The 13410-nt window shown below is 36.7% G+C and overlaps 2 protein-coding genes across 2 annotated transcripts; one reads left to right on the plus strand and one right to left on the minus strand.

Annotated features, from left to right (window-relative positions):
* Window positions 1-569: 569 nt before the first annotated feature.
* LOC137396241 (calsenilin-like) lies at window positions 570-8987 on the plus strand. The gene is made up of 7 exons (XM_068082426.1): window positions 570-888; window positions 3246-3364; window positions 4107-4176; window positions 5035-5105; window positions 5991-6203; window positions 7089-7151; window positions 8863-8987. The coding sequence occupies exons 1-7, from the start codon at window positions 738-740 to the stop codon at window positions 8908-8910; spliced, it is 735 nt and encodes a 244-aa protein (XP_067938527.1). The 5' UTR covers window positions 570-737; the 3' UTR covers window positions 8911-8987.
* Window positions 8669-13325, minus strand: LOC137396249 (BLOC-1-related complex subunit 8-like). Its single transcript, XM_068082439.1, has 4 exons — window positions 13246-13325; window positions 11191-11283; window positions 10768-10883; window positions 8669-9320 (listed from the first exon to the last, which is right to left on the minus strand). Exons 2-4 carry the CDS (start codon window positions 11255-11257, stop codon window positions 9081-9083), a joined length of 423 nt encoding a protein of 140 aa, XP_067938540.1. The 5' UTR covers window positions 11258-11283; window positions 13246-13325; the 3' UTR covers window positions 8669-9080.
* Window positions 13326-13410: the final 85 nt, after the last annotated feature.

The raw sequence follows: 13410 nt of genomic DNA on the forward strand, positions 1-13410 counted from the left end.
TGATAGCGCATGTAACATGCATGATAGCATATGTAACATTCTTGATAGCATATGTAGCATTCAAGATAGCGTATGTAACATTCATGATAGCGCATGTAACATGCATAATAGCATATGTAACATTATTGATAGCATTTGTAACATGAAACTGTTTCCATGGGGCTTTTAGACTTTTATGGCTGTATTCCTTGAGTTATAATATTCCGCACTACGGCATACCGGAGTAAACCAGTATGTGTAACATATCAACACAGCATCTTGAAACAATAGCTGCCAGCAATTATGTAAAATATTGATAAGATATGCGAGCAATTAGCATTCTATGATCTAGTACATGCATATACTATGAGAAACATTATTGGTTTAGCCAGGTTTGCTTTCTGACCTAATTACAGCATTAAATCTCATTGGTTTACAAAGATCGAATAAGTGAATTATGATTAAGGAAGAAGTTACATTCAAAAACCAGTCTAAATAATGCACTGCTCTAGTCTATGCCTCGTTCATCGTGCTTTCATAAGAGTGACAAGCCTTATATTCTAGTCATACGGCCATCAAGTGAGCTGTAGAACGACTCAACAATAGAACGTTCACTCAGCAATTTATTACGAAGACGCTCTATTACGCTCTCATATGAAAACATTAAAAGTCATATAGAGGTGTACAGTGTGGTAAACTGCTGTACTGTGCTGTACAGTACTTTGTATAGTTGAGCTCGGCTCTCTTTACCAACTGTCATGTATGCAGCTTCTTCCGTTCGGTCTGAGGCCACTGTAGAAAAACGATCACCAAAGTCACACATGCGACGAGGTCTTTTTGATCGTTTTCTCAATCGTCTAGCAAAAGGCAAAGGAACCCAAACGAAACCGGAAGACAACTTTGCTGATGGTATGTACTACTATACTGGTAGCTCATGGGCATGCATGAACTTTAATGTTATAATTACAAGTTTATTTGCTTGTTTGCGTCCAAAAATATTCTTCTGCTGATTTTTTAAAATTGGAATTCAAGTGATTCTGATTAAAAGTTTCAATGGAAATATGCAATTAACAAACCTGTTGAACATCATGGTGGGTAGTTGACTGTATGAGCTGTCACAGGTATGTAAACTGGTAAGGGGTGAAGGAATGTGGAAGAATCTGGAAGAATGGGTTACTTTATAACTGTCGATATTATTTACTCGCAGTACTGGTGCCGGATACACTAACTCAAATATACATACGCATTTATGTTCCAATGTAACACCAAATGTTCAGTTACTGAAAAAGTCCTATACAGAAAACTAACAGCCAAATTTATTAATAAAATGTGAATGAAAATCATCTACTAATCATATTTTCTTTTAATTAAAACAATTGTTGAGGATAGAATTGCAGAAAGGGTACCGTGGGATGTAACAAGCTACTAACATGCTACTTGAAAAATCATAAAGTTTTCAACTCGCGGTTGATGCTTTCGTGAAAATGATCTTAGAAATCCACTCGTTACAAATTAGGTAGCTGAAGGTAGGAGCAAGTGACTAGAAAAGGTAGGAGAGAGTGACTAGTGAGTGGAGGTAAGAGAGAGTGACTAGTGAGTGAAGAGAGAGTGACTAGTGAGTAGAGGTAAGAGAGAGTGACTAGTGAGTGAAGAGAGAGTGACTAGTAAGTAGAGGTAAGAGAGAGTGACTAGTGAGTGAAGGTAGGAGAGAGTGACTAGTGAGTGGAGGTAAGAGAGAGTGACTAGTGAGTGAAGGTAGGAGAGAGTGACTAGTGAGTAGAGGTAAGAGAGAGTGACTAGTGAGTGAAGGTAGGAGAGAGTGACTAGTGAGTGGAGGTAAGAGAGAGTGACTAGTGAGTGAAGGTAGGAGAGAGTGACTAGTGAGGTAAGAGAGAGTGACTAGTGAGTGAAGAGAGAGTGACTAGTGAGTAGAGGTAAGAGAGAGTGACTAGTGAATGGAGGTAGGAGAGAGTGACTAGTGAGTGGAGGTAAGAGAGAGTGACTAGTGGGTGAAGGTAAGAGAGAGAATGGTCATTTTTCATCTTACTTACTTAATGTTTGCCGCATGTGCTATTATATGATTAACTGGATAAAGCTGTACGCAGTTAATATAACATAGTATCCTCTCTTTGTAACAATACAAACAGCCGACTCCCAGTAAGATTCAATATGAAGACCCGATGTACTTAGGAGGTGGGAAACAGCAGGCTAATATTTTTATTATGTATTTTTCAGATATTTTACATGTCTTAAGTTGAAAAAGTTTTGAATCTCAAAAGACAAGCTAAGAGCCTTTTTTGCACCGCTTCAACTTTAATGGATTTGATTCAAACTGATTCTTATAAGATTAACAATAGCTAAGCCTTTGATGCCACCATTCTTTTATACTTCATGACAAAAAGTTAGCTAGTTAGCAGCTCAGAGCAGTCTATAGAGATGATAATATAATAATATGAATAGTCTTCATATGCTAGTTAAACATTATTACATCTTATGCTTTTCATACCTAACAGAAACACCTTCAAAACAATTTTTATACTAATTATCATATTTCATGGTTGGTAAGTTATATATATATATATATGTATACTAGCTGTGTTACCCGGCGTTGCCCGGGTAATAAAAAAGTATTTGGACAGAAAATGGATTTATATTTAACATATAACAGCATTTCCCATTCTAACTTTCAAATTACATATCATGAGAGAAGTGTTTTGTGTAGTTGAAATAAATTAAGAAAAAAATAAAAACAACTGTAAAGGTTTTAAAACTTTGTCAAACAACTGTGTCTTTCAAGCTGTTAGCCAGGCACATTGCCAATGGAAAATTCTAGTAAGCTGCTTAATAAGATGGGTTTCTAATGGCGGTAAGCCATGACTTTGCATCCGCATTGTTGTCTAGCTACAACTATTCTAATAATTGCTATAGCCAGACAATCAAACCTAGAGCACACATACGGACATACTTTGAGAAATATATATATATAAATATAAAATATATATATACATTTATTAGCCAGTTCATATTCATCTTTATAGAAAAGCTTTTACATATGGTGCCACACAAAAAATAAAACAATGAATAAAAAGATATCGGCATGTGATGTCGTAATCGCAAAAACAAAAATTTATACAAGGAAGACTTGAAACTTTTTGATGCCAAGAATGGAAAATATTGCAATAAAAATCAAAGCGGGTTCAACTATGTGAACCAATCGGACATCTTCCATTATCTATCTTAACAACTATCATTAATTTTTCCGACAGAACATGACGTGTTTGAAAAGCAAGTAGGAAGACACAAACCAGAAAGTTTAGACAACCTCTGCAGGACTACCAAGTTCAGCAAGAAAGAGTTAAAGACTATGTACAGAGGGTTCAAGCAGGTACTTCTTCCTTTATCATTTTTACTCTTTGTAGTCGTCTCCTGTCGCTACGGGTTAGACTAGCTTCTGACTTTCAGGAAAGCTTTAATAATGTGAATAACAATGCGAATGCCGACAATGCTAGTTTTTGGCGAGTTGGCGAGAAGAATTTAAGATTTTAGGAGAGAAAAACTTTCAGTTAGAAATCTTCTCCAGCTTTTTATGCGCACTCTGCGCGTCAGATCAGGACTCAACGTAATAAGTCTGTGCCTATGAGCTGCTATTTGGCATATTCAAGATCCAAAAGTGGCAATATTGCAAAGGGCAACTGGCTCTTTCTTTGAGCAAGCGAGTTCATCAAATCGTTTGTAAGAGCTATGCCGCAAGAAAACAAAATTGTGTGCGAAACTAAAGTTTTGCTATGGCGACCTTCAATAGGTTATGAGAAGGTCAATTACAAATCTCACACATAAATGCATTTTTTGTTTGATTTTCTATGCATAGTGATTTACATATCAGTAATCGATGGTAATCATCAACGCTGCCCTGTATCTATGAGTATCTGCTGACCTCAGCTCATAGTCTACATTAAATTACCATGCTAGCGTGATTGATTTGCTTTGCAAAAACTTGCCATGAAGTTCATCAGGTCACTAGCAGCTGATATACAACTGATGGTTAAAATATCAGGCGTTACAAGTAGTTGTGAACTATGTTTTAGGAGTGCCCTTGTGGTTACAAGTGGTTGTGAACTATGTTTTAGGAGTGCCCTTGTGGGATTGCTAATGAAGACACATTCAGAATAATATACAGTCAATTCTTTCCCCAAGGAGGTAAATACGACTGACTCAACTAACAGATGGACTGCTCTTTGCCGCTATGCAAACGCACTAATTCTGTTGCAGAGGCGATGACGGAGAGAAGCTAATAAATTATATATCTTACACGTCGTAGTCTTCCACTTACGAATGCATGATTTGGCAGCTCATGGGCAACAGTCAGACAGCATTACAGATAAACAACATTCCTTTTGTAGCAGCTTTTGTAACCAGTTTACCAGTTGGTTTGGTGCCACAAGTCATGATGTTACTTCATTTAATGCATACATGTCCGCCGTCTCTTCCGGTCGTATAGAGTTCATGTTTGCTGCCTTCAAATACCAGATGGCAAGCTTTACCCATTGACAGCGTCGTTATCTTACTTGTAGTTCAGAAGTTCTCGTCAACATTTGTTAATGCTTATTCTTCTCTAAAGAATGCACACTTGAATGGTTTTAATATATTAAAAATAAGGAAAATAAGTTGTTTTAATATTTGATCAACTAAAAAATTTTGAACACTGTCTGACTCAGTTTAGCAAATGCACCTGGTTCCGCCTCTCGTGGTACTAAAGAGTTTTTCAAACTGCTGTACAAACTTACGGTTGCTCAGTCGTTGATTTGTATCCCTTATTCTCGCCTCCTTTAAAACTTAGTAAATTTTCTCTTTAGTCAAAAATTTTATTGCGGTAACTTCACATGACTGACTCGTAGCCAGTCCTATCAGTTAATTTAGCTGATATTCATGTAAACTCTAGTGATACTTTATGTTTGGTGTCAAGTAAAACATAAATGATGAGATTAGATTAGTTATTGATGAGCAGCCATTTGTTAATCCTGTGTGAGTTTAGAGTAAAAATCAGTTGTTTTGTAGATTCCACAGCCTACGCTCACTATGTATTTAATGCGTTTGATAAAGACAAGAATGGATCACTGAGTTTTGAGGTATGTGAATAAAATGACTGCCTGATAACATTAGGGTCAGAGTTAAGATATTAGAATTCAAAGAAGATACTAGATTTAATTGGATAAAAATTTTCAGTATTTTTGCTATGAGTGAATTTAAGATTTGCTTTTTTGAACTAGTTTTACCAATGTGTTATAAATATATTTACACGGTTCATTTAAAACTTACATCCTCAAAAAGTGATAAGATATTCTCACAGAAACTTTGCTGTCACATTAGCGATGACCCGATAAAAACTCATTATTTCTGATGTAACTGCCTCGCTAATTAGTGATGACAGATGAAAACATGCTATTCTTAGTATGTAACTGCGTTATCAATTAGTGGCAACGGTGAAAACATGTTAATATTGGGAAATAACTGCAGAGCCTAAACACCTTCAAAGTGTTTAGGGCTATTAGAGGCTTCAAGTCAACTGCAAAAGATGGAATAAAAATAGGTGTATGAGAGTGCTGCCCATAGTTGTGATAGGTTTCTGAGAGCACCTGCTCATAGTTGTGATAGGTTTTTGAGAGCACCTGCTCATAGTTGTGATAGGTTTCTGAGAACACCTGATTGTGGTTGTGATAGTTGTGCGAGAGCACCTGTTCATGGTGATGTTTGGATAACAACAAGGAACAAGTTATAATGGGCTAGTATTAAAACTGCCTTTCTGGAATGAAGCATTTACATTATTATGGAGCAGTGTTTGTAGGTTGTTATCTAGCAGAGGCTGATGATTTATCTTTTGTCTATTATTAACAATTCACAGCTGCGCAAGTACCTGCTGGCAATGTCACAACTCAGTCCGAGGTATATGAGCTTCAACATATATGCTGGGCTCTTAAATAAGTTATGACAGCCACATTCTGCATGCACTTTAGGAGTTTGTAATGGCGCTGTCAATGCTTAGCCGTGGCTCTGTGGAAGACAAGCTTCAGTGGATCTTCAGTTTATATGACATCAATGGGGATGGTGTGGTGTCCAAGGGAGAATTTTTACAAGTCGTCACTTCCATATACGGCATGATGGGTAGCAACACTGATCCACCCATCAATGAGCACTCAGTACACGAGCACATAGCCCGCATATATGAGGTAAGCTTTTAGGGTGCCTTCAGGAAATGGTTAATGATAGACTCCAACATTTTAACTCTAAATCTGTCATTACGCTTAAAAAGGTTTATTATTAGACGGAAATTGCCTGTTCAACTTACATAACCACAGGCTAAAAAGTTCTTTTTTATCTTTCATAACCACAGGCTAACAAGTTCTTCTTTTACCTTTCATAACCGAAAGCTTGATAGTTCTTTTTTACCTTTCATAACCAAAGGCTAAAGAGTTCTTTTATCCTTTCATAACCCCAGGCTAAAGAGTTCTTTTTTCCTTTCATAACCTTACGCTAGAGAGTTCTTTTTTACCTTTCATAACCACAGGCTAACGGAGTTCTTCTTTTACCTTTCATAACCACAGGCTAACGGAGTTCTTCTTTTACCTTTCATAACCACAGGCTAAATAAATTTTTTGTAAGCAAGTTCTCTTCATGGAGCATAAAATATTTCATACCATCCATGCTGACAGCCAGAAGTTTCGCTGTCATGAAACTTCACTGCTCTTCAATCGCTGCAACAACTGAAAATACAATCAACACCTGAATTGACATTTGACCATGGTCGGCGTTTAATGCTACACGTCATGGCCATGTTCTGACCTCTCACAATGCTAACACGCTAACCGCTCTACACTGAATATATTATTAAATGCTAGCTTGGGCATGTTTGTCCACTGCCGAATATATCGGAAGGCAAGTAAATCAATTCACGGTAGATTCTTGCTTCTCTGTGCAATGTGACGCCACATCACACAGTAATTATGTTACATCAGCTGCTTCATTTGTGTTGCATTGCTTCCTGCACCAATTGGCAGCTCACATAAAGATTCTGTTATCATCACTGCCTATAATCTAATTACTCTGCTTTGCAGCGGGCCTCTCACTTCTCTAACGAACCTTTATCGATGAGTCAATTCGTTGGGCTGTGCCAGAGTGTGAGTATTATACAAATGTCCTTGTACGCAGATGTCTGTGTGCGCGGATGTCCATGTACGCAGATGTCCGTGTACGCAGATGTCCGTGTATGCAGATGTCCATGTACGCAGATGTATGTGTACGCGGATGTCTGCGTGTAAAGCTTATGATTCCTGTACAACAATTGCTAAAAATATAAACAATCGGATACATTCACTCAATATTGCTCTGAGGAAATGTTAACACCTGTTGGCCAAAAATTGTGTAGAATAGAATCAAGGCACCCGTTAGCCTCAAGGAATGTTTGAAGGTTAATTTGCCATTTGCTGGCCAGCGATCAATATAGAGCTTGCTGCCACAGGTGCAGGATGGGTAGAAGCAATGGCGAGGGCTGTCTCAACTGCATAAGGAGCTGCAAGGGTTTTCTTATTGAGTTTATATTCTATAATTTATTTTATTTACGAGAAAATCGATTCTTTACCACTTCATAGAGCATCTAAATACGTGGGGCGACTATCTTGTTATGCAACCGAGTGGTAAAAAGTGCTTTGACAATTTCCCTCCTGATATGCCTATCTTCTCAAAACACTCGACAAGTTGTTTGTCTCTAAAATGAATTAGAACAAGTTTTTGAGGGCCTCCAGTGCACTTTACTATCTTTAGTACTATCAATATGTTCTTCTATCAGTAGTATTAGCAGTATACTCTACTATCAGTAGCGCTACCAGTATACTCTACTATCTGTAGTACTACCAGTATACTCTACTATCTGTACTACTACCAGTATACTTTACTATCTGTAGTACTACCAGTATACTCTACTATCTGTACTACTACCAGTATACTCTACTATCTGTAGTACTACCAGTATACTCTACTATCAGTAGCACTACCAGTATACTTTACTATCTGTAGTACTACCAGTATACTCTACTCTCTGTAGTGCTACCAGTATACTCTACTATCTGTAGCACTCCCAGTATACTCTACTATCTGTAGTAATACTAGTATACTCTACTCTCTGTAGTACTACCAGTATACTCTACTATCTGTAGTACTACCAGTATACTCTACTATCAGTACTACTAACAGTATACTCCACTATCAGTATTACTACCAGGATATTCTACTATCAGTACTACTACCAGTATACTCTACTATCAGTACTACCAGTATACTCTACTATCAGTACTACTACCAGTATACTCTACTAACAGTATACTCTACTATCTGTAGTACTACCAGTATACTCTACTATCAGTACTACTACAGGTATACTCTACCATCAGTACTACTACCAGTATATTCTACTATCAGTACTACTACCAGTATACTCTACTGTCAGTACTACTACCAGTATACTCTACTACCAGTACTACTACCAGTATACTCTACTATCGGTACTACTACCAGTATACTCTACTATCTGTACTACTATCAGTATACTTTACTATCTGCAGTACTACCAGTATACTCTACTATCAGTAGTACTACCAGTATACTCTACTATCAGTAGTACTACCAGTATCCTCTACTATCAGTAGTACTACCAGTATATTCTACTACCCTTTCTGCGAAGTTACACTTCCACTTAACATTAAAAAGAAATCAGGGAGCCAAGGTATCTAACCCATCTACAATACTGATCATACCGCTACAGTATTCACAGTCTATAATGCTACTAAAATAGTAGTAAATGTTGAAGACAAGTTCTGTTTATTGCATTTGTAGAATGACCACTTCCTCTCTGCGATTCACGTTTTTGATACACAGATGTAAGCCCTAGTCTTCTGAAGATGCCATAATAGAACAGCGGACTCCTCTCCATGCGTTATACAGTGTTGATATTGTCTTCATCATTTTTCTACAGAAACCTATCTCAGGCATTGTAACATTGAGCTTACAAACATCACATAATAAATTCAAAAGTATAATTATTACAACCAAAACTACTTTTTGTGACCCGATGACCTTCGCTGCTGCATCTTATACGCAAGCTGCTGCGATATGTGGATAGCGTTCTTTAAATCAGCATTTATAGCTCTGAAAGTATCCAACGACTTGGCAGCGGAGGCGCTCGCTGCAATGGCGTAATCAGTGTCATATATGGCCCCAGTCAGTCGATCACTAGTTGCCTGAGATGTTTCTTTTGTACCAACCATTTGCACAACAGATTTCCTCACGTGCTCCTGCAGCAATATATCAATTGAACAGTGACCAGCATAGGTTATCAGACAAAGTAAAGCCTTGCTGCTTGCTCGCAGAAGGAGCATTAATAGCTGATACGAGAGAAAATGACTAAAAAATGCATCGTCAGCTATAAAATTGCGATACACATAAAGTAATGGCGATACAATGACATCTATGAATTGTCGGAGTAATCTTCTTTCACTAATATAGAATATGATATGTAATGCTGCAGTCAGTACTAAACTATGGGTGTATTCACTATAACGCAGTTCAAGCAACAAGCAAGCCAATTAATATACTTTTCAAATTATCTGGAAAAGTTTATATAATCTCCTGCTTATGCGTGTGTTTCATTTCATCAATGAGTAGAAATATAACATTAAGCAAAAATAAAGATATAGTTATAATATTGATTAGGCTGAACAAAATAAAGAAGCTTAGCTGGGAGTGGTGGTGCACTCTTGTAATCCAACTACTTGGAAGCTAGGTTTGGTGGTTTTGGTGCTACTGCGCATGTGGCCTCAACAGATGAGGCCACATGCGCAGTAGCACTGCAGCTAGTCGAGGCGCTGGTCCCACAAGAATTGGCAAACTTAAACAGCAGGTCTTCCCTCTAGGAATCTACGTTCAACAAATGGCTTTTCATATTAACTCTAAAACTAGTAAATGCAGAGGTTGTACATAAGTCTATTGGAAGACTGTTCCATTGTGATGGTACGTTGTATTCGATTTTTTTTACCTGAAGCAGTATAAAATAATGGTAAAGGTAGGTTGGTTTCTAAAAATCTGGTGTAATAGTGTGAATCCTTCTTGGTTTCATCATCGCTTGAATAAAATTTTGAATGAGCTATCAAGAGAATTTTATACTGATAGTTTGCCAACAGGCAACACAGACAGCCTAACAAACAGGGACCGAGATGAAATTAGTGGTGGTTTATTAAATATTGTATATTATCAAAATGGAGCATTTCCCAAGGACTCAAGACAGTAACTAATTTTTGAGTTAAAAAACGTGTTGTGTTGTATATTAGTTTCATAATACTTCTGGAATTCATAATACTTCCGGAATTCATAATACATGCTTATTTAGTTTATTGATGTGTGTGTCCCATATCAGGTGACTGTCCAAATGAATTCTTAAGAATTTGATCGAAGGTGTCTCTTTCAACTCCGAATCAAATAGTTTTATTGATATTTCTAATTTAATTTTCTTTTGATAATTTCTCATGACAATGTACAGTGTTTACATTTAATTTATTTGTATTACATCGTATGATAGAAATAGCTCTAACTGATTGTCTAAACCATTCACCATTACTACAACAAAACCATAGACTCACTGCTGACCTATGAGCTTACAAATGTGCAGCAAAGACTAGCTTCTGCTTCGTATGCAGAATTATTCAGGTGAAAGACAACTCCTTAAGTGAACAAATAAATACTCACCGTTATTCTATACATGGCCAATGATGGTTCATTAGCAGCTGCTAGCAGAATACTTTCTGTGTTCTGCAAGCAGTTTTTCACCAGCCTCCCTTCATCCGTCTGCAGCGAGTCAGCTTCTACCAAAACACAGAGGAAATATCTGCTTTCCAAATGTCATACATTCACAGAACAGCTATAAGACAATGCTAGATTATCTCTAAAACTACAGTAACGATTCTAAAAGACTGTAATGCCCAGGCTTGCGATTGTATTCCAGCGTTCACTGAATAAACAGTATTTTGGGATGATATGAGCCATTACACAACTAACCGTAACTACGGTAACTGTAAATAGACTTTAGCAAGCCCTGCGACCAGCAGACAACATAATAATAACAATAATAATAACATGATAAGTCCAAGGATACTGCAAGATAGATGATACCTTTCACAGTTTTTCGAGGAACATTGTTGGCCATTGTAGTAATCTTTATATAATCACGAGATCCCATTGTGTTTACTCCATGACACTCGCAAACTATTAACAAACAAACATATTTAATAATATGGGATGCAGGAATAAAAACATGTACAAAATGTGGCCAAAAGTCAGCATGCTGTACTCTAAGTTTGAACAAGCAGTTCTGTATAGCTTAAAGATTGCGAAATTAAGAGCAGAGTTGTAGGTTGGGTGCCCCGGTACTGGTAACAATGCAATACAGCCCTTATGATATCATAGTAATGAATACTTCTTTAATGCATTATACAACTAGTTGGTTATGAGCTTAAATATGAAATGTGGACCTTATAGCAGAAAAAGGTGTCAATAGAGTTCTCCACAAGCCATAGTAGTCACAGCTGCCTGATGGAAACACTTAAAAAGCTATTACTCAAACAAGAAAGCCATAACAATTATAGATTTGCCCACAAGCTTATCATCAACTGTGAATAGCAAGTTGCCACTACTAGGATACGTTGAGGAATCTTTGTTCACGGCTCCACTGTTAAGGGAGTCTTAGGTCTCCTGCCTTATTGAGCGCATACTAAAAGACCAGATGTACTATGAAATCAGATGAACCCGGCTAATAATAATTACAAGTATATACTGATACACTAAGATACCTGCGCACTAGTAAGGTTTATCCTACCACGAGAAGACAACATCAGCTTCAAAACTGAATCTTATGTGCGATGACCAATTTAAACAAGTTTAGGGCTTGACACTGCCAAAGTGGCAACATGAAAGCTATCTAATAGACTTTTACAGCTGCATCTGATAAGGATCTCAAACGATTTAGAAATATTTATGTTTATAGTCAAGTTGTTAAAACGTCGTACAATTTCTACAGAATGTGTCAGGTTTGTTGTTTATTTATATTCTTACATATTCTTTATATTCCTAATTAATATATCTTTATCTTTATTGTTTTAAGAATAATTATTTATTGCTTTAATTCCTAGGCTGCAAGTAATACTACTAATGGGATGCTCTCATGATGGCTGTGGGAGCTGATTATCAAATGATACTGCAGATACTGACACTAGGAACATATACCTTATAGCTCAATGTTACATACTTACACAGTTCGTAAAATTCCACAGACCTGCAATATTTTGTTTGACATTAATCTAATGTGTAATGCTGGTACACTATATAGCTACTGTACTAATTTTAAGCCGGGTACTTCATATTTTTGCAGTCAGTTTTGCGCAAAGATCAAAGGTAAACGATGGACAGAGCTGCTCACATAAAGCTTGCAGCTTATAGCAAACCTTAAAACCAAGAAAAATAGAAAGTGCTGGCTAGTGAAAAAAACATGGAGCCTTTCATATGTAGTGTTTAGCCTAAGCTATCATCACACATAAGGTATGATACGCTAGTTATTTTACACATCAAATTGATTACGATGTACATTTGTATGCGTGCTGTAAAATAGAGCTTGTTTGTTCATTTGAGTCATTTCCTATTTGAAGTCAACAATGCAAAGCTTTTGTTCCTCATTCAAGATTTCTATAAGTATGATTGTTCAGAGAAAGCTCTGCATGGCGAGCGTAAGGCATTAACAGATGGAAAATTAACTTGCCGAGGTACTCATTATTTGTAGTATAAAATTTATATCTGTTTAATAAGCATCAAAATACGATGCAACCCACGCTCATTATATGTTTATCTTAAGACTTTCAGTCATATGCCTGTCCAAGGTCTTATGAATTCTTTACTATCTCACCTGCAGGCGAGCTTAATAGCCTATTATTTCTTACCGTAACATTGTTTATATGTGTTATGACGTTGCCTTATCTTAACTTCTAATATTTTATATCTCAACTAATTTCTAACATCAAATTCCGCATAACTTAATTTATGAAAAATCGAGAAACGGTTGTTCGATATTTTTTGTTAGAAACTTCCCTAAAACGAAGTGCAAAAATCAAGTTATTGAACAATAAAACAAGCAACTATAACAAACAAAAGATAATGCGTAATATGCAGCGTGCATACATCAATTCCGAGAATTCATACTCCTAGACAATATTTCGTCCCACAGGGAAATCCATATTGAATAAGCCTTAGGTCCAGCAATTAATAAGCAATGAACATGTGACACATGATCAATACATAACCCCAATGAATATAATGATTAAAGTTTTTTTATCTACTATTAAG

Source organism: Watersipora subatra, chromosome 1 (genome assembly GCF_963576615.1).
Source record: "Watersipora subatra chromosome 1, tzWatSuba1.1, whole genome shotgun sequence".
Lineage (NCBI taxonomy): Eukaryota > Metazoa > Bryozoa > Gymnolaemata > Cheilostomatida > Watersiporidae > Watersipora > Watersipora subatra.

Coding starts and splice junctions, on each gene's coding strand:
- LOC137396241 (XM_068082426.1), top strand. CDS start 738: ATGTATGCAGCTTCTTCCGTTCGGTCTGAGGCCACTGTAGAAAAACGA. Junction 889..3,245: donor GGAAGACAACTTTGCTGATG/GTATGTACTACT, acceptor TTTTTCCGACAG/AACATGACGTGTTTGAAAAG. Junction 5,106..5,990: donor ATGGATCACTGAGTTTTGAG/GTATGTGAATAA, acceptor CATGCACTTTAG/GAGTTTGTAATGGCGCTGTC.
- LOC137396249 (XM_068082439.1), bottom strand. CDS start 11,257: ATGGGATCTCGTGATTATATAAAGATTACTACAATGGCCAACAATGTT. Junction 10,884..11,190: donor TCCTCGAAAAACTGTGAAAG/GTATCATCTATC, acceptor GTGTTTTGGTAG/AAGCTGACTCGCTGCAGACG. Junction 9,321..10,767: donor TGGCCATGTATAGAATAACG/GTGAGTATTTAT, acceptor ATATTGCTGCAG/GAGCACGTGAGGAAATCTGT.